Source organism: Passer domesticus, chromosome 3, assembly GCF_036417665.1.
Source record: "Passer domesticus isolate bPasDom1 chromosome 3, bPasDom1.hap1, whole genome shotgun sequence".
Lineage (NCBI taxonomy): Eukaryota > Metazoa > Chordata > Aves > Passeriformes > Passeridae > Passer > Passer domesticus.
The window spans coordinates 61,330,307-61,355,318 of record NC_087476.1 but is presented as its reverse complement, the minus strand read 5'-3'; the positions used below and the strand labels follow the sequence as shown (position 1 = coordinate 61,355,318).

At 38.3% G+C, this 25,012-nt stretch overlaps 1 protein-coding gene across 6 annotated transcripts; it reads left to right on the top strand.

Moving 5' to 3' along the window:
- The first annotated feature begins 40 nt into the window (after positions 1–40).
- SERAC1 (serine active site containing 1) lies at positions 41–23,194 on the top strand. 6 transcript variants are annotated; one of them, XM_064413420.1, is made up of 17 exons: positions 41–102; positions 2,410–2,501; positions 3,891–3,927; positions 4,240–4,376; positions 4,702–4,791; positions 5,718–5,849; positions 7,380–7,501; positions 9,553–9,681; positions 11,027–11,140; positions 12,405–12,567; positions 14,750–14,900; positions 15,690–15,831; positions 16,601–16,701; positions 19,663–19,760; positions 20,299–20,481; positions 20,844–20,987; positions 22,851–23,194. In XM_064413420.1, the coding sequence occupies exons 2-17, from the start codon at positions 2,411–2,413 to the stop codon at positions 22,979–22,981; spliced, it is 1,965 nt and encodes a 654-aa protein (XP_064269490.1). In that variant the 5' UTR covers positions 41–102; position 2,410; the 3' UTR covers positions 22,982–23,194. The 6 variants fall into 6 exon arrangements, 5 of the variants coding, with proteins under 5 accessions (XP_064269490.1, XP_064269488.1, XP_064269492.1 ...); XM_064413418.1 differs by having other exon boundaries at positions 7,380–7,516; XM_064413419.1 differs by lacking the exon at positions 41–102 and adding an exon at positions 119–372 and having other exon boundaries at positions 7,380–7,516.
- The last annotated feature ends 1,818 nt before the right edge of the window (positions 23,195–25,012 follow it).

Here is a 25,012-nt window from a genome sequence, read left to right as displayed (position 1 = left end):
GTGATTCACCTGCGCATGCGCGCGGATTGGGCGGGGCTGCCGGCGGCGCGATGGCGTCACGCGGCGCGCGGGGCGGCGCCGGGAGCCGGGCGCAGGCGGAAGGTGGGAGCGCGGCGCGGGCGGGGGCCGCGGGGATGGCGCGCTGGGTCGGGGTAACGGGCGCGCTGCTCCTCCGCCTTGGGAAGAGGCGCAGAGCCACCCCCGCCCGCCTCCTTGCCCGCTTAAGTGTTGCGTCGCTTAAAGTCGGGTTTGCGGCGGTGTTCTTGTCTTTTTTTCTAATGAGCCCCAGCTGCGCAGCCGCGGGGCGGGTGCGTGGGGACCGCGCCCCGCTGCGGGACGGGGCTCGGAGCTGCCTGGGCCGGCTGTGAAACGGTGCGAAATGGGTCCCTTTGCGCTGTGTTTGTGTGTGCCTCGGCACGGAGCGCCGGCGTGAGGCGGCGGTGCGCGCTCGCAGCCCCGAGAGCCGGCGGCTGGGGCGGTGTGCCCCCTCTCCGCTCCGGTGAGGCCTCGCCCGGGCTGCCCGGCATCGGAAGGACACGGAGCCGCTAGAGCAAGGCTGCAGATGGGCCACGAAGTTGCTGAGGGGGCTGGAGCGCTCCCGCTGTGAAAGCAGGGCGAGGAAGTGTGCGCAGCTCAGCCTAGAGATGAGGAGGTTGTGTGGGGACCCCAGGGAAACCTTCCCGTGTCTGAAGGGTCCTGTGGAGACCCCAGGGACCCGTGTCTGAAGGGTCCTGTGGAGACCCCAGGGACCCGTGTCTGAAGGGTCCTGCGGGGAAGTCAGAGAGGGACACTTAATCAGGAACTTGTAGAACAAGGAGTAATGGGTACGAACGAAAAAGGAAGACATTTAGATTAGCTATTTTGAAAGAAATTCTTGACTGTGCAGGTGGTGAGACGCTGGAACAGATTTCTCAGGAAGGCTGTGGATGCCCCAACCTTGGAAGCATTCAAGGCCAGGCTGGAAAAGGCCGAGATCAACTTGGTCTGGTGGCAGTTCCCCTGCCCATGGCAGGGGTGTTGGGATTAGGTGGTCTTTAAGGTCCATTCCAGACCCTTAACATTGATGATTTGATGCTTGCCCTCGGACCTGAACAGGAGCTCCTGGCAACAGAGGAGCGGTGCTCGCTTTGTCCTCCTGTGTTTGCAGGCGCATGTTTTAAATTTTAGTAATTGTGGCACCTGCTGGCACTGGACCACATGTTTATTTCAGACTGTGGTTCGAGAGAAGAGTAAATGTGAGTAAAGGTGGTAAAGGAACTGTCATGAGACGGGGAGTTTGGAGGCAGGAGAGGTGTCTCTAGAGGATTGGTGATCAAAGGCTTAAAAGTGTTTCACAGTGTGGTGTACTCTGTTGAAGTGAATGGATAAACAATGTTGAAATGACAGAAGTCAAAAAGCAGTCTGCAGTGATTTTGACAGTGCTGGGGTAATGCTGATGTTTTCCAAAAATCTCCCAAACACAAGCAAGAGAGAAGGGAAAAATCAAAACTTTTGAGGAAATAAGAAAAGAGGGAAGACATGTGAAAGGAAGGACCCAGAAAGAGTCCCCTTGTTCAGAGATGTTGGACACTGATGATAAAAGTGATATAAACACACTTTTCTTGGTCTGCAGAGAATACCTTAAATTCAAGGAGAATATCAGGCTTCCATATGTCAACATCAGGTTTACACATGTGATTTTGAATTAATTGTGATTGTGGTAACAGAGACCTAATTTGACAAGAATTTGATTAGCGTGTGAGAGATAGTGGATGTTTTTACATCCCTATAAACACATTATCTCAATGTTTCAGTTAGTACAATTGACATTATCTCAGTATTTCAGTTAGTACAATTGCACCAGTGCAGACACTAAAATTCTGCTTAGAAGATAGGAGTTCCATGTTACTTCTGCACTGTATGCAAAAAGTGTTAGTTTTTTTTTTAATGTAGTGGTTCTTTAAGTCTTGTTAGTCAAAATTAAATACTTACTTGCCAACACAATAAATGATGAACTTTTAAAAGGTTGTATTAATGCCTGTGTCATACTGAGTAATGTCTTGATGGAGATAGGACCATATCTGGTATTTAGGGAAGAGTGACTAATAAGTAGGAAAGGAAACCTAGACACAGAGAAGTTAATTGGAAATACGTAGTTACTAAAACCAACAGTAACATAATTGATTAAAAACTGCTTTAAACTTTTCTTATAATTGAAATTCAGTCCATTATTTAGCCCACGAATTGAGAAATTTATAGAGTTCTTTAATTGGAGTGCTTTATATGGAGCGGAATGACACAAACATGGTTTATTGTGACCTTTGCCATCACGACCTTTGCTGTAAAAAGACTGGGAAAAAATGCTACAGGATTTCTGCTGTAATTCTCAAATCAATCATTACTTTTTTTTCTTTCCCCCTCAATATGCAGGATGTCAGTGGCTGCTTACTGTGTATTTTGCTACAGAAAAATAGGAACTTCTGGTCCAGCCACAAAAAAACACATACCCTGGAATGATATCAGTAAGTACAGTTCCTTATGTATTGATCTGAAGCATTAATAAAAAGGAATGACATGACACCATGCATAATTAAAACGATACTGAAGTTTTAAGCCCTTGAATGCTTAGTGATTAAAAGCTTCTGTTTGTCCCTGCTCTCTGCTTCTGACCTTGCTTTGCGTAGTGATATGTAACATGACACCAGCAGATTATCTGGGAACAGATACAAACACTGGATGAGGGTCTTTCCCTAACTAAATGTGATCTCCTTAAACTATCTTCAATTCCACTTGTATCTGATTTTTTTTGTAATCTCTAGAGCCATTCTTTGCTCACTGTTTACATTCATAAGCAGTGAATAAAGCTTGTTTCTATTCTTTCTTTTCCTTATTTACTTCAAGCTCTCATTAGTCTCTGTTTTCTTTGGTGTCTTCACCATATAATGACATTTTTTACAATTCTGAAATTTATTTCTGAGCATTAAAGATAGGATATTTCAATTTCTGCTGTACAGGAAGCGTTGCATTTTTTTTTCTTTTTCAAACTTCTCTGCCAGTTATTTCTTCAGCATCTAGCTGCTGCCTCTTGTCTGCATGCAAAATTCTTATGGCCTCACAAAGATGGAAGCTGGTAGCAGTGGTTGTGGGGCAAATCGCCCAATTCATGCTGAGGAAAAGAAATTATTCAGGATAGGTGAGATTTGTTACATTGGGTTTGCTGCTGCTGGTAATGATAAGAGTCTCTCTGTATAGAGATCCTTATATCCAGATAATCAAATCAACTTTGTAGATACAAAGTAGCTGAAATCCGGAAGGAATAATTTTGTTTAAAAGGCAAATTGTTGCAAGTAGCATGTATTTATTATCTGCTTGCTTTATAAATTAGATTCGATTGAATTATTTTTTTATATAATTCAATTGAATCAGTATTTCCTTATGGAGACTCTGGAGGTGTTTTCAAAAAAACATGCATAGTCCTGTATGTAATAATATACATTGAAGAAACAGCTGCAACCTGTAAGAAGAAGTTAACTCCTTAAAATTATTTGGAATTGCAAATCACTGCTAGTGTTACAGGCAGAGAAAGATTACTGTTGATTCTGGTAGCTAAGCAGTGCATGCAATTGAGAGGTAGCAATATTCAAAGTAAATAGCACTGGCAGTATACATATTTTATCATCTTGCTTAGGAGAGCAGGAAATCTGAATCAAGTAATGTTTTCTCCAGTTGTAAATTTTGGTTAATAATTTCTTGAAAGCTAGAGAGCAATGGAAATTTTTTTAAAGCTTAAAGCTTTTTTTAAAGCTCTTAATGGTTGGTATTCCTGCTGTCTGATGATCAAATGGTAACTGTGTTTATATTGAGGTGATGCACACAACTTTGTTTGACATTTGGTTTTGATTTTTTTCAAGGAAAAATTGCAAAGGTAACTGGATCACTTATAATAGGGTAAGTTGTAACTAATGAGCATATATGTAACTTGTGGATACAGTTAAAATTTTAATATGTGTATCTTTCAAAAAATGTGATAATATTAGGGGACATTAGACATGGTAGAATGTAGTCTTGAAGCACAGTTTCTGATAGTTATAAGTTATTTCAAGTATTTTATAGCCTTTCCTCTACTTTGCTAAGTTAAAATAATCTTCTGACTATTATTTATTTCGTAAAATCTCTATGACTTATGCCAATGTGATTGCTATCTTTTTATTATGTTGTTTTAGTTGATATTCATATGCAGCTTTTTTTTTTTCTTTAAAGAGGCTTTGTATTCATTACATATGAAGTCCTGTCCTTAAATAAGTTACTGCAAATTGATACTCAAGCGCTACATCAAGAAAAACTTAAATCCTATGTATACGTACGTACAGCTTCTCTAAGTCCAAGTGAATATCAAGGTAAGATGCATAATTGTTTGAGTTCTAAAAACAGAATTCTAATAGAATACCATGTTTCTGGAAATCATCCTTATATAACAAGTAAAGTTATATTTCCTGAAGTCTGTTACCAAGAAATGTCACCAAATTTATTTTAAGCTGCTGACTGGTTTAGGGGTTTTTTTGAGATAGTTCTTTCTATACATGGTTCTCTATATATCAGATAATTCTCTTTATACAGTGTCTATATGTATATGTGTGTGTATTTCTTTTTCCATATATCTACGAAAAGTGAGATTAGAGAACTGTCTTTCAGACTTCCAGTAATATAAAAATACTCTTGTAGGGTTTACGTACAAAGCCAGAAAAGAAATCCATAAAGCAGTGAGGAGAATTCTAGAAACAGAAGCTAAAATCTTCCGGAGACCTTTTAATGGTAGGTATTGAAAGCAGGACTTTATCTATGATTGTTATTTTTTAACAGTAAGAAGTAGGGCAGTTAGGAAGTAAAACATTTTTTGCTTACAAAATCAACACAATCTTTTGTTCTTGACACAGTGATAATATAGCTTACAATTTCTATATTTCTATGGATTATCAGTCAGTTGTCTGTTTTCTGTGTATTAGAACAATTAATTTTCTTAAAGTAAATTAAAGTGATGGTTAAGAGGAGATTTGAGGGATGTTTTTTTCCTTGTTCTAGAAGATATTTAAAAGTTAAGATACTAAGTTAATATTTGATATCATTTTTGTGTAAAAAAGGTGTTTCTGGGATGAAATACTCTCAGAGTCTCATTTTAGAAAAGTATCTGTGCTTTCGTCAAATTACAGTATTAATCGAAAGCAGCACAGTTTTTTGGATCAGTGTTGCTGCTTTTTCCAAATAATTTTAAACAAGAATTTCCATTTGTATCAGAAACTGTGGTCCTGAGGCAAACTGTCTATTCTCATTTAACTCTCTGTTAAATGATTATAGCAATGTGCATCTCCACTGTCATCTTATGAAATTAGTTCTTCAAGGTCAGAGCCTCAAGCGTTGCTAATAACTTGCAGCTTCTGCTGGCAATTCTGGTTGGTAAATGCCAGCCAGAGGTTGTGTATGTCATGTAGATACATTAAGTATCTACTTAGTCCCACTAAAATGAGACAAACTCACCATTTTAGGACCAGCATTTTACTGATGTCGTTCTGTCCTTTTTCATAGGACTAATTTAAGGTTAAAGTGTTACACTCTAAATTATTGTGAACAAGTAATACTCAAATATTAAGAACCAACATATTTCCGTACACCTCAAATAGAAACATGGCTGGTTAAAATGCTCATTAATAATAACTTGGATTTCATTTGTTTCCTGGTCAAAGAACAATTCGGTACCTTTGATGGAGAAGATCATGAGTGTGCCTTATGGCTTCTCTTAAAGAGAAGTCAGTCAGAAGACAAAGCAATCCGACTGCAGGCTGTACAAGACCTGGCAAGCAACAGTCACTGGCATGGTAATGGATGCTGATGTAGCCTCATTTGTCCCAGAAATTCCACAGAGTCTCAGTTAGCTGTTCCAAGTCTGCTGATAACATGAAGAAAAGCTAGTAGCTGCAAGAAGCATAAATATGCTCTGAAACTTGGTCTAAAATGTGGGGGAATTGTTTACATTTCAAGTAGCTATTCTTTCATAATCCCCTGACACAGTGTGAGTCTCTGCAGTGCAGGCATCTCTCTGTTTCCCCACCAGAGGATTGTAACCATTGCTGTGGCATGGAGAGCAGTTCATGCTCTTTAGTTCCTTGGGTTTTCTGCTGGGATTGCTAATGCAGTCCCAAGTTTTGGCAGTGATGTTTTTTATATAAGCCCCTGTAGGAGTGAGTTTAAGGCCCTTGGTTAAGTTAATAAAAATTGGTTAGGAGCTGATAAGTAGTAATGACAAACCAGAGGTAGAGGGCTTGTATGTGTAAGCATTATCTGTAAGCCATTTTTTGTCCTAGTTATTATTGAATAAGTTCTCCCCCTTGCTCTAGCAGCAAATACCCTTGAAACCCCAAGTAAAGGGGAGGTATGTATATATGTATTTGTGTTTCCTACTCTCCCCTCCATCACCAGGCTACATAAACTATGTGACATTCCGTTCTGGACTCTCATTTTGGTAATTTAGTCAGTTGTGGATCTTTTCCAGTGCAATTCCATGCCATGGGATTTATCTTGTTTCAATTTGCCTTTTAAAAATTCTAAATAATTTCCACAGGCAATTTACACCAGCAAAGTGTGTTCGAAAATGCTTCAAAGCTAGGGCGTACTGAGCTTTGTCCTTTGTAGACAAATACTGTTAGCAGGTGATTTCAGAGCACAACGTGTCCAGTATCAGGAATGTAGTTGCCTTTTGTTATCTCCCTTTCTCTGTAGCGCTCATTATTGTAGTATTTGGACATTTCAGAAACACTGATTATTCTTGCCAACTGCCCCATGAGGGAAACAGGCTTTTTTTAAACCTGATGCTTCAAAACCAAGTCAAGAAAGTTTAGGACTGAAAGTATGTGTTAATTTTTCACAACTAGGACAAAGTGTTCAGCTCCAGTGAGTTCATTTCAGTTTCAGGTATAAATTACCTGCAACAAAGGAAAGGTGTTGCCAATATATGACTGTGAAAAGTGTCTTTTAAGTGGCTTGTCAGTTTTGTTCTAGAATTGTATAACAGTAACAGGAATAGAAGCAAATTTTTGTAGAAAAAAGTGTTAATCCACTTTAAGGTTTTCTTTTCTTTTCCTTCTGTTTGCCACTGAATAATCAAACTGGCCTATAATGAACAGTTAGTGCCCAGGTGTATTTCAGCTCAGTGTAGTGCTGGTCTAACATCTGCAGTTTTTAACTTTTAGAATTTGTGGCTAGAAAATCAAAGGGTTTTTCTAGGTAGACTTTGAGAGATGGTTCTTCTTTTTGAGTATATTTACAAAGTAGATCACAAACTACATTTAAAACAAAATGAAGTATATAAGGGTAGTTTTAACTCTAACATTGAAATTCTTGTACAACAGATTATCAGTATGTCACAGCTGCTCAAACCTGTGATCAAAGGACTGCTATAGGTTTGGCTCGGTCCAAAGATGTTGACCTTCGCTTTTTCCTGCCTCCACCACCACTGCCAAAAATAAAGACTGTAAGTAAAGGAAAAGTAGGTATTAGATTATTCTCTATTGCTTACTTCTTTTTTACTGCTTTTGTTGTTAACTGTTGAAAGTGAAGTTCTTCTAAAAAAACTGACTAGTAGTAAAATACTAAAATACAAAACTGTAATATGTGATACACCCTGGAGTATATCTTCATTAGGGAGTGGCATGATGGAAAGAAATAAGGTTGGAAGTATTGATCAATTTTTATTCTTGGACTGTTATCCACATGACATATTTACAAGCAGTGAAGTCTGAGCCAGTTACCAGTCTGGCAGACACACTGCTTGTCTCTATCCAGTAGGCAATGTGAAGAAATCATCCTGGATTGCCTTGTTGGCACTGACAGAATCCTTCACACAGAGCATGCTCCTGGAGGCCTTTTGTCTCCTCAGCAGTACTGTGGTGCTCTGCTGTAGGCCAACCTCTTCACTGTCAGCTTTTGGGAGCCAGCAGATCCTTATTAGATAAATTTGGCCTTGCTTTTTTTTTTTAAGTTAGTTTTAAACTTAACACGTTTTAAATGTGTGTGTATTTATTATATATGTAATGGTCTGAGGACTCATGTCAGCAGCTTGTTCAATAAACAGAACTGGCATATGAAGTATAATATTCAAGGTGTTTTGGACTGCTAATAAAATGAAGAGGGGCAGAGGGCCCTGTCAGAAAATACCTGTGTATCTTAACCAACAGAACTCTGAATATCAGCTTTGATTGGGTGTGATATTCTCAGTTTTTGATTTCCTGCCTTTGTAACATTATGTGATAGAGGATCTGTACCAGTCAGTCCTTAAATACTAGGTTACACTGGTATATGGTTGTGGATATATTTTCACAGCAGTGTGATTGCTTGGTGATTGAAGCTAAGAGTTTGGCAATCTGCTGCTTAGGAAGTTGAAGCAAATCATTGTGGCAACCCTACACAAGTAAGTCTCCATCTCTGATTTTATCAAAGAATTAGAATAACAGCAAGTTCAATGATGGTGGGCAAATAAAATTACTTTGTTTGACCTATCAGTCAATATATCAATATATGTTAAATGAATACTTATATTAGTTTTTCAGACCAAACATTAAAGAAATGTCTTTTATTTTTTCTAATAATTTATGCATTCATTTTAATGGAGCAGCACCAAAAGCACAGCATCACAAGCTGGTGGATGAGGAAGGTGATTGTTCCACTCTGCTCTGCACTGGTGTGGCCTTGCCTTGAGCACTGTGTGCAGTTTTGGGCACTACAGTATAAAAAAGATATTAGACTCTTAGTGTCCAAAGGAGGGCAGAGATGGTGTATTGAGGGGAAACCGCATGAGGAGTGCCTGAGGTCAGTTGACTGTTCAGCCTGGAGCAGAAAGGAGACCATTGCAGTCACAACTTCCTCGTGAGGGGAAGCTGAAAGGCAGACACTCACCTCTTCACTCTGGCAACCAGTGACGGGACCTGAGGGAATGGCCTGAAGCTCTGTCACGGGAGGTTTAGGTTGGATATCAGGAAAAGTTTTTCACCCAGAGGGTGGTTGAGCACTGGAACAGCCTCCCCAGGGAAGTGGTCATGGCCCCAGGCCTGACAGAACTCAAGCAGCTTTTGGAAAATGCTCTCAGGCACATGGTATGATTCTTGGCATGGTCTTGTGCAGGACCAGAAGTTGGACTTCTATGATGCTTGTGGGTCATTTGCAATTCTGAGTATTTTATGATTCTATGAGAATTTCTGTGTAGTTAAGGGTGAACTTTTAAGTTTCCGCTGCCAAGAGGAGTTGGTTTTTATTCTGCTCTTTGGAGCCATTAGAATAATATCACCAAAATATGAAATGTAAAGCTTGTTTTTTATCATTTATTTTGTGGTTTGTAATTATTAGTTTCCAAAGTCTTTACAGATAAAACTATTAAACTGAAGTTACAGAGCACTTAAGTCCAAGGTTCATATTTTATAGCCTCATTAGTATGGCTGAGTCCATTATTTCAAATATTTCTCTCTTCTGTATTTCGCTTCATGCTTTGAACAAAGTAACCTAAAAGCTGTTCATGCTTACTTCTCACAGGACTATCCCATAGAAGATGAACTTCGCTTGTTGTTGGTATCTTTACCTCAGACTGGTCTTGATCCATGTGTCCAGTACTTCACATCTCTTGCATTACGTGAAAGTAGCCAGACTCTTGCTGCACAAAGGGTGAGTTTCCATCTGCAGAACAGAACTGTTTGGGCTCTTTGTTCCTGCAGAGCTCAAAGATACAAATCTTTTTCTATATTTTTTATCATTGTAAAAGGAAGAGAAATACAGACACTTAGTGATTGTAGAACATGAGTAAAATCTCTTGTAAATAGTCTGTAAGCAGTCTGTCTGCTTAAAAGCTTGTTTATATTTCCCAGCTGTGCTAGTTGAAAGGTGTAGTTAAAGATTATATCTTAGAAGCCTTCCCATTAAGCAGAAATTTCAACACTGTCCAAAACATTCCTTCCCCTTGTAGTGCTCATAAAATTATTTTTCACATTTCATCTTACTGTTGTTTGAATGTTCTTTTACTGATGAGATTATTAAACCTCACTTAAGTCTCTAGTAAAATGGTAGGTTGTTAGCACACCTTAAATAGTAAACGCTGTTACATCACATGGAAGTGCCTCTTTGAAATGGGTCCCTGTTACTAAACCAGAATTGCAGTAGTCTGTGGTCTGTTGGGACCTGGATCTAGGAATTCTCCAACTGTGTCTGTGCAACAACTTCTTAAGTGGCTTTAGGAATGTCATTTAAAGTGCCATTATTGTTTAAAAATAATATTTATGTCAGTTTCATCCACTCTGTCTTGTGAATTTAAAAGTTCTGACTTCCTTAATCAGTGATTGTTATTTTTTATAAGATGCAATAACAAAAATGAATGTCATTTTAATAACAATGCTTGTCAGTCTTCGTTTAGAGTTTCCAGAGTGCAATAACTTTATTTTCTATGACAGAGTTAAGTGTGCTATTTTTACACTATCACTCCTTTACTGTTTTCACAGCCAGAGCTCGTGCTACAAAGGGAGCTTTGGTAAGACATCACACTTGGAAGTATTTTGATTTTTATTAAGGTTATGTTGGTCTTTCTGCTGCGTGATTGAGAGACTGGTCTTCTGAGGCTGTGCCACATATTGAAGACCTTTCTTCCTCCTCCTCTAAGTTTTGCAAGTCTAGAGTTACGCTGATTTTTGCTTTTTTATGCTTAAGCAAATGATCTTAAAAGATGACATTCATTAACAAAACCAAAATACTAGATTTTCCCCTGTTTATTGAATGTTTTGAAGTTAATAGACTAAGGAAACTACACACTGAAAATCTAGTTAATATTTCCAGTTAAAAATAGTAAATACTTTTATGATGTACTGTTGTGTAATTTGTACTTTTGAGGAGTGCATGCATGCTGTGCACTCTTTAAAGCAATTTCTATAGATCATTACACACTTAACATTCTAGATTAGAAATCCTTTTTTTAATGTAGCCATTTGAAATGTGTTACTATTTTTATGGTTTTTCATTTCAGGGAGGCTTATGGTGTTTTGGAGGAAATGGACTTCCATATTGTGAGACATTGGGTAAAATCCCTTCAGAGACAGTGGAACTCTTTTGCTTGCAGGCTTTAGTACAGCATTCTAAGGTAACTTGTCTTTAAACTGTAACTGAAAAGCTACATTTTTAGACATTCCTCTCTAATGCATTCTCATGTATTGGGGAGGAGTTGCCATTTCCTTGTCTGCTACCCCGTTCTCCTTCTGTAAGAATGTTTAAGCAAATGAGATGGGTGTGAACACATTCCTGTAACAAATTAGGTTTTTTTCTCATGAGGAAGTGCGTGTAAGTTTTGTTGTTTCTAATTCGCCCTTACAAATTCCCCTGTACTACACTTGTATGTATCTTTGAAGAGGTAAAAGGGTGGCTCTGAGGATGTAATGCCAAGTTTCCACAAAGCAAAATAGTGTCATGAATTCACTCTAATCAGAAACCAGAACAGAATGCAAACCTTACCCATACACAAAGGTATTCTTTGGGCAGAATTTTGCACAGCAAGCAGCTAATACAGTGGCCTTCCCAGGACCAGGCTGCTTTTTGTAGACAGATGAGCAGTATGGAAGACATTTTGTGACAGTGTTGCTTCTTGTTTCCTATTGCTGCATTCTTCTGTGTAACTTAATTGTTCAGAAGCCTAGAATGCTGAAAAACAGTGTTGAGACCACCAAATGGTTACTGATAGTTGGGATGGATGAAGTGCATCTTCCATATACATAGAAATTCTGACTTTGTCTGGAATTTGTTATATTCTGGATTTTCAGTTTAAGCAAGTTGTGACTGTACTCATTCCAAATGCCTGTTGAAAGCCACAGGCTTGAGGATATCAGCAGTTCCAAAGCTACCCTGCATATTCATCTGGACTAAATTGTTTCTCTTAGGATCAGTAATGATAGCAGTACTATCTGTAATGTAAAAAAATCTTTTTAAAATCTTTTTCATTTTGAAGAGAAGGAATTATAATGATTGCTTTTTGGGTGATGGACATGTGCCTCTGGTTGAGATAGTGCTTTAGCAAATACAGACAATTGACCTGTTCAGACTCTCGAACTTGAGCTGGAATTTGACCACCAAGTGGAGACCATTTCATCCCCCTCAGACATGAAGGAGGGCAGAGAAGTGGTACTCGGAGATTTTCAAGTTGTCAATTCATAGGAATTATGCATTTTGCATATTAAAACATCTATTTCCTCTTCAAATATAGTATAATAAATTCTAGACTAATATAGTTTCCATGCAACAAGGGCTATGTTATACCTGCTTCTTAAAACTCCCTAATTTATGAATTAACCGTGTCTAAAAAACCTTTTGCAGATCATCTATTTATTGTCACTGTATTTACTTTGTAATGCCAGATTTCTTCTCACTGTGATAAAATTGAAGCTAAAGGAGGCCTCCAGCTGCTGCAGAGGATATACCAGCTACGTAAAGATTCAGCCAAGATACAGAGGAACATAATCCGCATTATTGGGAACATGGCTTTGGATGAACGTCTTCACTCATCCATAGTACGTGCAGGTAAAAGGAAAGCTGTGTCAGTGGTAGATTTCTGTTCTAGGTTTCAGATAAAGAAGTAAAATAAATAGATAGAAAATGTCAATATGCAGTTCTGTAAATCCAAGCTGATGTTTGATGTTAAACACAGTGTGCGTTTTTACACAAAGGAGAAGTAGCAAAGGCACAGGAAAACATGGTTAGGGTGATTAAAAATTTGCAATGGCTGTGATATGAAGCACAAATAACTAGACTGAGACACCTAGCATGGAAAAAGCAGCTGAAAGAGAATATGATGGAGATTCATAAAAGTCTCTTCACTGGCCAAGAGGGAATGGTCATCTGCTGTTTGTTGTAATGCCAGACCAAAGGTTCTTGCACATTAAATTCTAAAGAGACAGAACAAATAAATAGTATTTTCCATATATTGCATGACCAAAATAAAACTTGCCACAAAGCATTATGGTAGTTGAAGACTCACAAAGCTTCAAAGAGTGATGAGACAAATTCATGAAATGAAAAATCCATAAAGTTCTACAAATGGAAACAAAGTTGACTGCAGGAAATCTGACGGTATAGACTAGAATCAGAACTGTATAATTGTCCTTTTATTGCTCTATTCTTATATTGGTCTGCAGCTTCCACTGCTCACTTCTAAAGAAAGGCAGCTGGACATAAAGGCCTTTGTCCTGGACTCTGGCACCATTCTTAAATTCTAATGATTATTGAAACCATACATATAGAAGAAGAAATGGATTCACTCTCTAAAATTCCTTTTGTACTGAGAGCTCTGTCCCAGGGAGCAGCTGACTCTCCTGTTTCAAACTCCAGAGATGAGCGGTCAGGTACTGCTAGTCCAGAGTTGATAAAGCTTCTTGTTTATTGCTGGATGATGCATAAGAAGAAAGAACCTCTAAGGCTCTTGTTCTTGCAAAAACTGCTGGCACGGGAAGAAGAAAAATATGTAGTGCATTACTGTGATGGGGTGTCTGGGGGCAGAACACTTATTTTTGATTCTGAACAGTTCTTTTTGACTCTTCATCTTGACTCATTTAAGAGAAGTGCAAAACCAGAGACCAAGTTAGTTTTAGTCAGACTATCTTGGCAGCCTTCCATTGTGTTTGGAGAACTGAAAGCAGACTTTAGGTAGTATTCTTCTTAAGTACAACTTTCATAGTGGTCAGCATATATTCTGCTCAGAAACATAATTTGAATACATTATTCTTAAATAAAGATTACAGTCTTCAAAGGTCCTAGTAGATTTGTTAGTTTAAGGCAAAACTCAGATGTTAATTTGCTCTTTTCCTCAGTCTAGAGTAAATTATTTTGAATCTTAGCATCTTACTGGCTATACTAGTAGCAACATAATGTACATGGTTTTGAAGCAATGCTCGTGAAGTAAATTCCCAGGTTTTATTTATGGACTTGACTGTAATGTAACTGTGATTTATAGGCTGTTTTTGCTAGCAACAAAATTTATCAGGATTTTGAAGAAACGTGTGCATATACACATAAAAGATATTCCTTCACATTTCTCAGTAGTCTGTGAAAATTCCCATCCATGTTTGAGAAAATTTTACGCCTTAGAGTATCATAAAGTGTTTGTAAGTCATAGTGTCTTTGACTTAAAATGTTATTGAGGATTGTATCCAATTTAATTGTCCTATGTTTCTAATGTATAAACAGTATACAAATTTTAGAATAGCAAAGATATTTTAATCACATAGAGAATTTTTCTTATGCTGGATTTTAAAATTAGAAATTATTGTACTCTCACAGCAAGCATCAATTTTTTTACCTGCCATTTCTCCTGTAGGTTGTTTTCTATGCCTTTCTTATGCTTTAAGCTTCATTGTCTCCATCTTCCTGGCATTTTACCTGCAAAAAGAGATTTGAGATCTGTCCTTGCTACAGCTGTACTGGCCTGCTGATACACTTTCTTTTTCTTCTGAGAAGGGGTTCTTCTTCAGATCATAAGATGAACAGTAGTAAAATACATCTGAATTTTTGAATTTAGGAGATTCCACTTACTTAGCCTTGAGTTTCCTGAGGTAAAGAGTAGATTGAAATAATTTATTTTGACATTGCCATCCTTAAGTTTTAACATCTATTTTCAGATGTATGGTTTGATGGTTGGTGTTGCTGAATTCTGTTGTTCAGATGATGTTTCTGTTAGTTGACCTGCCTCTTCCTTTTCTCAATGTAGGTTGGGTTTCTGTACTTGCTGAAGTAATGAAATCCCCACACATCATTCAGTCTTCTCATGCATCCAGAGCTTTGGCTAATCTAGACAGGGACATGGTGAAAGAAAAATATCCAGATGGTGTTTATGTCTTGCATCCACAATATCGTAGCAGGTAAAGTAGAAGGAATCATTGTACATGCTGGAGTTACTTGTTCTGCTGTTCTGTTACAAAACTTTGGAAGAGTTGGCATCAGAGTGCTGCTGTACTGACTGATGTTACCTTGCCTCTCCTGTTCTTTGGTGGGTTGAAAGGACTGAATTTAGATTCTCAAGTAGAAGAACAGTAAAAGTGGTTGGAGTAGTGCCTAGGTGTGGACAGAGTATTACTGTAATGCCTGGAAAATCAGAAGACAGAACATGAAATTAATTACTGCTTTGTGTGGGTTGCAACTGTTTGACTTGGGATACAGTGCCTTGTAATTATTCTACTGGCAACAGCACATTGGCCTAAGATGCAGTAAATTTGCATCCTCAGTAATAGTGATGGTGTGTCTGGGACTAGAGCAATCTTCAGCATGGTTGTCAATAGTAACTATTCCCTGGGTCATTGGTGTTACTCTGGTTACAGTGAAGACCTAATGTGATGATAAGGCTGGAGCTACCAAGCCACAGGAACAATAGCTGGCAGGAAAGGTGTTTTTCATTATAGAAAATTATGATTTGTGAGGTGTGTACTTTCCATACCTCATTTTATATCTTTCTTCTGTGTGCTTCCTTAGTTTTTATTTTTATCCGAGTATGCTCTTTGAAATATCCTGAAATGTTGTCCATAAGGTAAGAAGTCACGTGTAATGTTAGAAAAAACATTTTGGCATCCCTTAGGTTAAAAGTTCGAAGATAATTTTGTTGTTTGAAAGAACACATACCACATATCTCTTAAAATTTCCTTTTGGTTGATCAGCCAGCCTGTCAGAGCAGACATCCTTTTCGTTCATGGTCTTTTGGGAGCAGCATTTAAAACCTGGCGACAGCAGGACATTGACCGGCGTTCGGATAGAAAGGCCTCAGAAGGGGAGGAGGACTATACTCAGTGCTGGCCAAAGGTAAAGAGACAGTGACGTTTTCACATGTGGCTGCTGTTTGCTCATTCATGAGAGCATCTAGAAGGACACTGTCTGGCAGATGTCTTTTTTAAATTCAATTACTCATAGTTTGTTATACAAATGGCAGTTTCAAGTTCCTGATGATAAATTTTTGTTAATGACTTGTTTGTTGTTCTTGCAAGGAAAAATCCCAGCTAAGTTTCATGTTCTCAACATCATTCACATGCTAGTGAAAGAGGAGGCAATGGCTGCTTTCCTTATGCTCTCTCTTCTTTTCTTTTTCTTTTTTTAATGGAACGTCATTGCAAGACTTACAGAATAACATTTTAAATTAAGTTCCCTTTCTTAACCTAGGTGTCTGAATGTCTTACTTTGTGCAGATTGCTATTTAAGTGTTGTTGGTGAATGTGTAATTACTGCTCCAAACAAACTCACACTGGTATAGCCACTAAAAGTGTCTCTGAAATTTGAACTGATCAGTCCTGTGGGTAATCATAGTAACTCGTTGCACCCAGGAGAGGGAGCCAGGAATGCACGAGTTAGAGAGGAATCTTCATTCTTTGCCTGCTTTGTGGTTCAGAAACAATCTAGAGTTCACCAGCATGTGATAAAAGAATGATAATCCTGGTGTAACATCTATTTGGGGATTAACTGAAGAGCAAAAGTCTTTCTTGATATTGTCTCCATGGTAACATCTTTTCTCCATTGTTTTCAAGAATTTAAGTACATTGATTATAAGTTCCTTTGGTTTTGCTTTTCTTTAATTTAGACATGGCTTGCTTCAGACTGCCCTTCCCTTAGAATCATATCTGTGGAGTATGACACCCATTTGAGTGACTGGAAAGCAAAATGTCCTGTTGAGGCTCAAAGGTAAGAAATGCAGCATCTGCAGTTTGGGGTGGGGGCAGGACATAAACCTGTAAAGCTGTGAAAGAGTTCATTTAACTTTTCCTGTTGCTTTGAAAAATCAAATTAGGAAAAATATCAAGTCTAGTCATGTTATTCTGAAGTTTTTAGCCTCACGGATAGTTACATGTGGCAATTTCATGAATTCTTACAGTCTGTTTTGCTTCATGTGAAGGGAGACACTAAATGATGCTATTAGTTAATGAAAATACAACTTTATTTCTTAAAGGGTGTCTTTTTTAAAGTGGTACAATAATGCTTCATAAGCACAGCAAAAAAATCACTGTACTATGGCTTTATACTCCTGGTAAAATGAAGCATATGTTTTCATAGAAACATCTAGGATGGAAAAGACCCTTTACATGATCAAGTACAAGCAGTACCCCTTCACTGCCAAGGCCACCACGAAACAACGTTCCTCAGTGCCACATCCACATGCCTTCTAAAAGCTTCAAGGAATGGGGACTTAGCCACTTCCTGGGAAACCTGTTTCAGAGCATCACAACCCTTTTGATAAAGAAATTTTTCCTGATATCCGACCTAAACCTTCCCTGTTATCTCTTGTCTCTGTCACTTGTTCCGTGGGAGAAGAGGCCAGCCCTCACCCAGCTACACCCTCCTTTCAGGTGATTGTAGAGAGTGGTAGGGTCTTCCCTGGGCCTCCTTTGCTCCAGCTAATCAGTCCCAGTTCCCTCAGCTCTCCTCACAGGACTTGTGCTCCAGACCTTTCACTGGCTCCATTGCCCTTCTCTGGAGCTGGTGTAGAGCCTCAATGCCTTTGTTGTAGTGAGAGGCCCAAAACTGAACACAGGACTCGAGGTGCGGCCTCACCAATCCCTTCCCTAGTCCTGCTGGCCACACTCTTGCTGATACAAACATACTGTTGTTCAAAAAATGTTACTTTGATGATAAAATACAATAACTATATCTGATTCAATCAGAGTGTAATTGCCTTTGCCAGAGGAATGCTGTTTTTATTGACCTTAAACAGGGTAGGTCAGAGGAAGATGCTACCACTGAACATGTTGAAAAATAAGAACACTTTGAACCTGTAGAGGTTTTTTGTCTTCAATAGAATTTGATTATTAGGTTCAGTGATCTTTAAATCAGAATCCTTCAAACATTTATGCAGATATTTAAGCATGTCATTAGTACTGTAAATTCAACTTGTGCACTGCAGCAGGGGCACGTGCATGGCTGCTTACAAGTTAAGAATCTGAAAATCAATAATGTTTTTTGTGCAGGAAAGAAAAAAAATTCAACATGTATAATAGACTGGGAACTTGGTAGTTGTCCATTCCCTCTTTGGCTATATGAAAGATCAATGCAATTATTGCATTAAGGAAAACATGTAAGCAGGGAGAAAATGAGGAACACATGACTGTTAATGTGCTTATTTGAAATTAGGCAGAAAAATTACAGTAAGGAGCATGTAGGTGGTTACCTGTGCAGGTCCAAGAAGACTGGAATTGGCTTTAAATTGCACCAGGGGAAGTTTAGATTGGGTATTAGGAAGAAATTTGTCACTAAAAGCATCGTCAAGCCCTGGAAGAGGTTGCCCAGGGAAGTGGTTGAGTCCTGATCCTTGAAGATAATACAAAGACAGGCAGGTAAGGATCTTAGGGACATGGGTTTGTGGTGGACTTGACTGTCCACCTTGGGCTAGCAGTTGGACTCCATGATCTTACAGGTCTTTTAAATGTAAATGATTCTGTAATTCTAAGAAAACTCTTCTTGTGTCTGTCTGGAGTAAGCATGTTAAAAGAAATAAACATAGATTTCCTTTTTATTTCCCAAAGATAACATCTTTTTCATTATAAAATGGAAAATTACATTACCATCTATTTATGGTCACACAACCATAATATTTGATAATTTTATAATTTTATATGGTTAAATAATAAATGAAAGAAAAATATTGAAGATATTTTTAACTAGCAGGAACAATGAGGTCGCAGTAGAAAAGCAACCTGAGGTTTGCTCTTAAATGTACAGTCTCATTCACTGTTTCAAAAGTGAGTTTTTCTGTCTCTCTGCTAGCCTAGAGCGTGCTGCTCATCTGAAAAGACACATTTGATTATTCTTTTTATATGTGTTATAAAGCAATTTCTAGTGAGAATGCTGAGACCAATAGAGATGAAGTGAGTTATTTTGCACAGTGGTTGCCCCCATATCCTGATGTTTTCATTACCTAAGGGCCTTTTGTGTTTGATTCTTGTTACACTGGAAGGAGCAGAGTAAACTGCAAGTGTTGCACTTTCAAGCTTGGATTGGGCATTGGCATTGGCTTTGTTTTGGTTCTACTGCAGATTCATTTTCAAATTTTAATGTGTAGCTTATCCCTTCCAGAGCTCAGTCTTCTCATTTATAAAATGGAGATGATTGTGCTTTCATACTATTCCAACAGAAAGCATTTGGAGATTGTCTGGCAAGTGTAACTGACATTAGTTGTGATTTTTGAAATGTAGTGGTTGATCATGCACTTAGTTTTTAAATTTCTGTGCATTGCTCCACATTTTGAGCATTGTTTAGCAAAGTGTATGAGGTTTGTTCATGTTCTGTGTTCATTATGTGTTGATGTTGCTTTCATAGAATAACAACTGTTTTGCTACAATGTGTAAATGAAACTATTTAAAACTCCATAAAACAATTTGTCAAGAAAACAGAAATGTTTGCTGAACGAAGTTATAGTAAGACTTTCTAGCAAGAGCAAGAAACTGAATTTAGCTCAATTCCCATTGTCCTTGTGAAGCAATCCTTACAAAAGTTCTTGGCTTTTTTCAATGTAGAAACAATAATTAAATAATTAATATTTGTTTACCTAATTAACTTTCCTAAATGTGCAGCACTAAAATTTCTTGTGTTTTAACATTGCCTTTGAACTTGTCACACTCCATTATGCCTGTGTTTGTTTTTTCTTTGCAGGGAATCTATTGCTTTCAGGAGCAGTGAGCTGCTTGACAAGCTCAAAGCTGCTGGGATTGGAGACCGACCTCTGGTGTGGGTATCCCATAGCATGGGTGGTAAGCATGTTGCCTGTTTGATATAAAGCATTTCTTTGCATTAAAGATTTCAGAACAAGCCATTAACCAAATTGAGGTAAAAATGCAATTATTCAGAATGGTTTATTAAAAAAATTGGCAAAGACCTAGATATGAAAAACAGATTTCTACTTTCTTAATGCATTATATTTAGCATATGCATTTTGAAAGGATTGTTTTTGCTGTTTGTTCTTACTGTGTTGATTTAAAAACTCAATGAGTTGAAATTCATGTAAATGGAAATCCAGAGGCAAAATTTTCTCCATGATCAGGCATATAGTAAATGTCATTAGCAACACATAAAACAAATCAAAATTGGATTTGCATAATTCATTGACATTTTATATTGATGCCTCCTCAAGCGTAGTTTGGGTTTTTTTCAAGTTAATCTTACATATTTGACAATCTAAGGACTAATCAACCAAGGCAAGAATATGGTTAGTTGTTTCATGGTTAATATAGCATGGTCATTATTTCCCAGTGATTTAAATCCCTACATTAATTCAGCTTCTGTTGCCAGGTCTTCTAGTCAAAAAGATGCTGGTGGATGCTTCCAAGAATCCAGAAATGGATAAAATTGTAAACAACACCAGAGGAATCGTATTTTATAGCGTACCTCACCATGGTTCCCAGCTGGCTGAATATTCTATAAATGCCAGATATCTCCTCTTCCCATCTGTGGAGGTTAAAGAGCTCAGCAAGGGTATGTTCACTTTGCTACCATCTAGCAACAGGAACTCTGCTAATCTCTTCTTGGTGCTTTGGGTTTTTTCGTTGTGCTGTCAGAGAAAGCTGGGGAGAAACAACAAACCTCCTTTTTATGGTTTGGGTTGTGTGTTGAATTATTGCAAGTAATTCTGAGTAGCTGTTTCATTTGATTGCAGAGGTGAGGGGAAAAGGGGGAGTCAGAAGAAATTGTTGCATATGCTAGTTGGGGAAAGGGATTATAAACAAAATGCTGCACCTTTTACTGTCATAGCAATAAAAACATCTCTAGCAATGTAGTTGTGCCAGAACAATGCTATAATCTTATAACACTGCAAAAATTATGTTGTTCTTCCTCAGATTCTCCTGCCCTTAAAGAGCTGAATGATGACTTCTTGTCTTTTGCCAAAGACAAGAAATTTTCAGTGCTGAGTTTTGCAGAAACCCTACCAACACACATAGGCAGCATGATAAAACTGCACGTTGTACCTGTGGAGTCAGCAGGTAAGTGAGAAATAGCCATTTAATTTATTTGATTTGATGCATATTGATGTAAGCATCTATAATGAGAAAAGGTGATAAATATTATGGTAAAAAACCTAGAAAAATAAGTCCATTACAGTGTGGGGGTTTTTGGGAGCCTCCCTGCTGAGATCAGAAGCAGCTACATTTAAATCTTAGAATAGCAGTTGTTTGTTTTGATTTTTTGAAATCAGAATAACAATTCTGAAATCAGAATTTGTTAAAAAAGCAGGGTAGACCCTGGTCTGATGTTGGAGTCCTTTTCTTTGGAATTATGACTAATTGTGGTTTATCTTTGTATAGGTAGGCTGCATAGTGTTTCAGATGCTTCTGCAAATTCCAGCTATTTTCTCCTTTAAAAAACTAAGAAAGAAAATTAATCAACTGCTAATGGAAGGAAAAAGTCACAAAGCTGGTATTCAGAGTTCAGAATCCTTTACCTTCCACATCTCGTGAACTCCAGCAATAGAGTTTGCCTCCTGAAGATCTCCCTCCATCTTTTTGCCTTTTTTAGGAGAAGGGAGACCAATTTTTTTTTCCCTTGCTTTTATTTATGTGTGTTCAACTTAGAAAACTGTTTCAAGTCTTACATTTTCAGTCTTTCTTTTGTACTGCCCAAGGTATTTGTAAAGCCAGAAACCACTGCCTTGGTAGGTTTTTAGATCAGACTTTCCACCAGCTAAATCCACTAGTTTGAGTGCAAGGTTAGATACTCTGAAAAAGATGGATTATACATCCCTGTTTATCTGAGTCACTATTTAGCAGTCTTTTGCAGCATATCCTCTTGAGCAGCAATGTTTTGCAGAAATGTTACTGATGCAGTGTTATTGGTCAGGACTGAAAAACTGGACCTTTTTTGTTATTATTTAACAAAGTAAGGTTAAAAAGAGAGCTGAATAACAGAACCCAAGCGTGTAGTTCGCACTTGTAATTTTGTATCGTGTCTCCCCTTCTGGGGTGACACCTAGGGCAGCACAGGAGTGCTCTTGAAAACCTTTAGAGGGCACATGGCAGTCTGTAGCAGGCCACTGTTCAAAAGACAGGCTGATGAGCAGCAGCTCCCTGTTTCTTGCATGTCTGCTTGGGCACATGAAAGCAGAGCTTCATCCTGCTCTAGTGTAATTTTACATGGCTTGAGGTACAGAAGTCAAAGCAAAATGGAGGATTTCTCTAGGTAATGAGTGAATAGCCAATAAACTGGAATGTGGCAGTCAGAGCATGCTAACTGCAAAGTTAGTAGTGATGGCTGTCAAGAAAGAATAAATGCTGTAGTGTACCCAAAATCAGTAGCTGAAAATGGAATATTTGTATTCTACAATTAAGCAACATAAATATTTCATTTATCTGGAAATGTGTATAGGGATTCACAGCATATTTCAGGTTCATTGTAGTCCAAATTTTAATGTCCATGTCAAAGTATTTGTGTGAGGGATATGGGCAATTAGTGGTGATCAGATTCAAGTTACCATGCATTAAACTACATCCCTGATCATATCAATGCTTAAACCTCAGTCAGGACTGTGCTATCAGTAAATAAAGTTTTGTTTCAGCAAAATTGTCTGTATGGAGAAATGTACATTTGTGTATTTCAAACAAAGACAGTAGAACTCTGACCTGATGGTGTTGTGTGCCAGTGTGGGTTTTGTGGCAGCACAGAGCTCTATCAGGCCATAACTGTGTGTGCTGATGCTTTTAGCACATGAAAAAATAATGATGAACAAAGAGTTTTGCTGAAGATGGGAGAAGTTGTTTTTGAGAGAGAAATTGCTAATGCAAGATCTTCTTTTCAGTCTAGGTTGTCTTATGAGCTCTGGTATGAACTTTTTTTTATTCTCCCTTTTCCAGAAATAGGAATTGGAGACCTTATTCCAGTGGATGTTAATCATCTGAATATTTGCAAGCCAAAGAAGAAGGATGCTTTCCTGTATCAACGTACACTGAAGTTCATTCAGGATGTTTTAGCCCAAGAACTGTGAGACTGAGGTTTTGCCATCCTTTCCTGCTTCTGTCCTGTGTTTGGTGTAACACAGAAACTTCTAACATTTGTTAGGGGATCTATAGAATTACAAGGGTGCTGTGTCAATCCTATCTGCTGCTGAATAATTTCCTGTACATCTTGAACTTTAGACACCTGTCCAATTTCTTTCTCAAAATACATTCAAAACAAATACAAACTTGGCAAAAAGAAAGTGTGTGCCCAGGGTATCTTCTTTTAGCAAAAAAAACCCCAAGCTTGCTTTGAAAGCAGGTAAATATACACCTGGGATAAAATCTTATAGAGAGGTTTAGAAACAATGAAATGAGGTGGTTATTTGTTGTGTCAAAGGGGAGAAGCAGCATGTGGCTGCTGCCAAGTTTTGGTTTACTGTCCATGTTAGGATAGCCTGACTGGAGCCTGAAAAATTAGTATTCAAGTGAGTGAAGGTAGCATTTTGACCTAGTGACACATTTTAGGAGGTTTTGTCATTTGCCTTTTAACACATCACCCAGATTGGTCAGCAGACACAGCATCTGTTTTTCTGCATAAGAAAGAGACAGGTTGGTAGCTTGCCTTGCTTAGAAAATCGTGGTTGTTTTAATCTGTTTCTATTAATGAAAACGAAAGAAAAGAAATATTCATCTTCTTGTACATTTTCCTCCTAAATCTTTAGCAGCTTGTGAGACTGCTTTCCTTAGGACAGTGTGCATCTGGTCAGACAGAGCAGTTCTGTGCTTGTTCACATTGAAGATGTGTTTGATGAGCTCAGCTCTTCTGCTTTGCTCTTGGGACACCCCAAGAAGTTGGTGCATTCAAATCCCTGGCTCGTGTTACTCATACAGAAACTTCTCTGTAGCTGATTTAAAGAAGAGCAGGTGGAGCACAACAGATGTATGCCCTGACAAGAAAGCTAATGCTTAGAGTTTGGAGCTGAGGTAGAAAAAAGTAAAGCAGGAAGAAAATCAGGTCATTTTAAGGCCTCACTGGAAATTACCACAAATGTTTTGGTTTCCTGGGGCCCAAATATATCTGCTGGTGTAGATACAGAGAAAACCAGCAGTATCTTATTTGAGTTTATGTTAATGTTTAGGACACCCTAACAGTACTGATGAGAAATCAGTATTTTTAGATTAAAAAATAGCAGTGCACAGTCACTTTTTTGAAGTCTTAGGTAATTTGCACTGTGTTTAGAAGAAGCCTCATGTTATTGTGGTCTCTTTACTCCCTTTCTTTACACCTGCATCCCTCTCTGAAAACAAACATGGGCTGTGTAAAGCTGTAATGCCTTTGCTGACCATTTGTTAAATAAGGTCTGTATTGATGGCAGCCTTGAGGTGTCTCCTCATGTCACTCCTGTGAGATGGATCCAGTATTGGTGTCCTTCAAATGGTGGCTCTGAAAGCTGCCACGGAGGTGGGATGCACCTTGCAGTTCTGCATGGGCTTGGTGCTGTGGGCACTGCAGTCCTGCCAGCTCCTGAGAGCAGCCCAGGAGGACACTGCAGCTCAAAATACACTTCTGGAAATTGAGGGAACTGCAAAGTACAATTCACAAGAGCAGTACAGAGACTGTACTGCACTACACTGGCAAGAAGAGCATCAACCCCTCCCTGTCTGAGATGTAGGTAAGAACACTGCATGGCAGTATTTTGTACAGAAAATGTAACAGAAATGTCTTAATTTCTGAAGAGGTTTATATTTTTTACACTGTGGTTTAGACTTCAGAGTGTAAATATATTAGTACACTTTGTATTCACAGAATAGAGTATGTGGAATTCATGGTGAACAGACAAGACTTCTAATAACTGAATGCTTGTTTCATGTGACAAATCTATTGGTTTTAGTAGACTCCTTTGGCATACACAGATTCAGATCAGTGACATTAAACATTAATCTTAGTAAATGCATCTGTGTTTTGTAACTGGAATTCTTAAGGCAATGTTCTCCTTTTTGTAACTGTATTTATATATGTGTAACTTCTAAAACTAATATTTGGTGGGGGGTCATTGGGTTTGGGGGTTTGGGTTTTA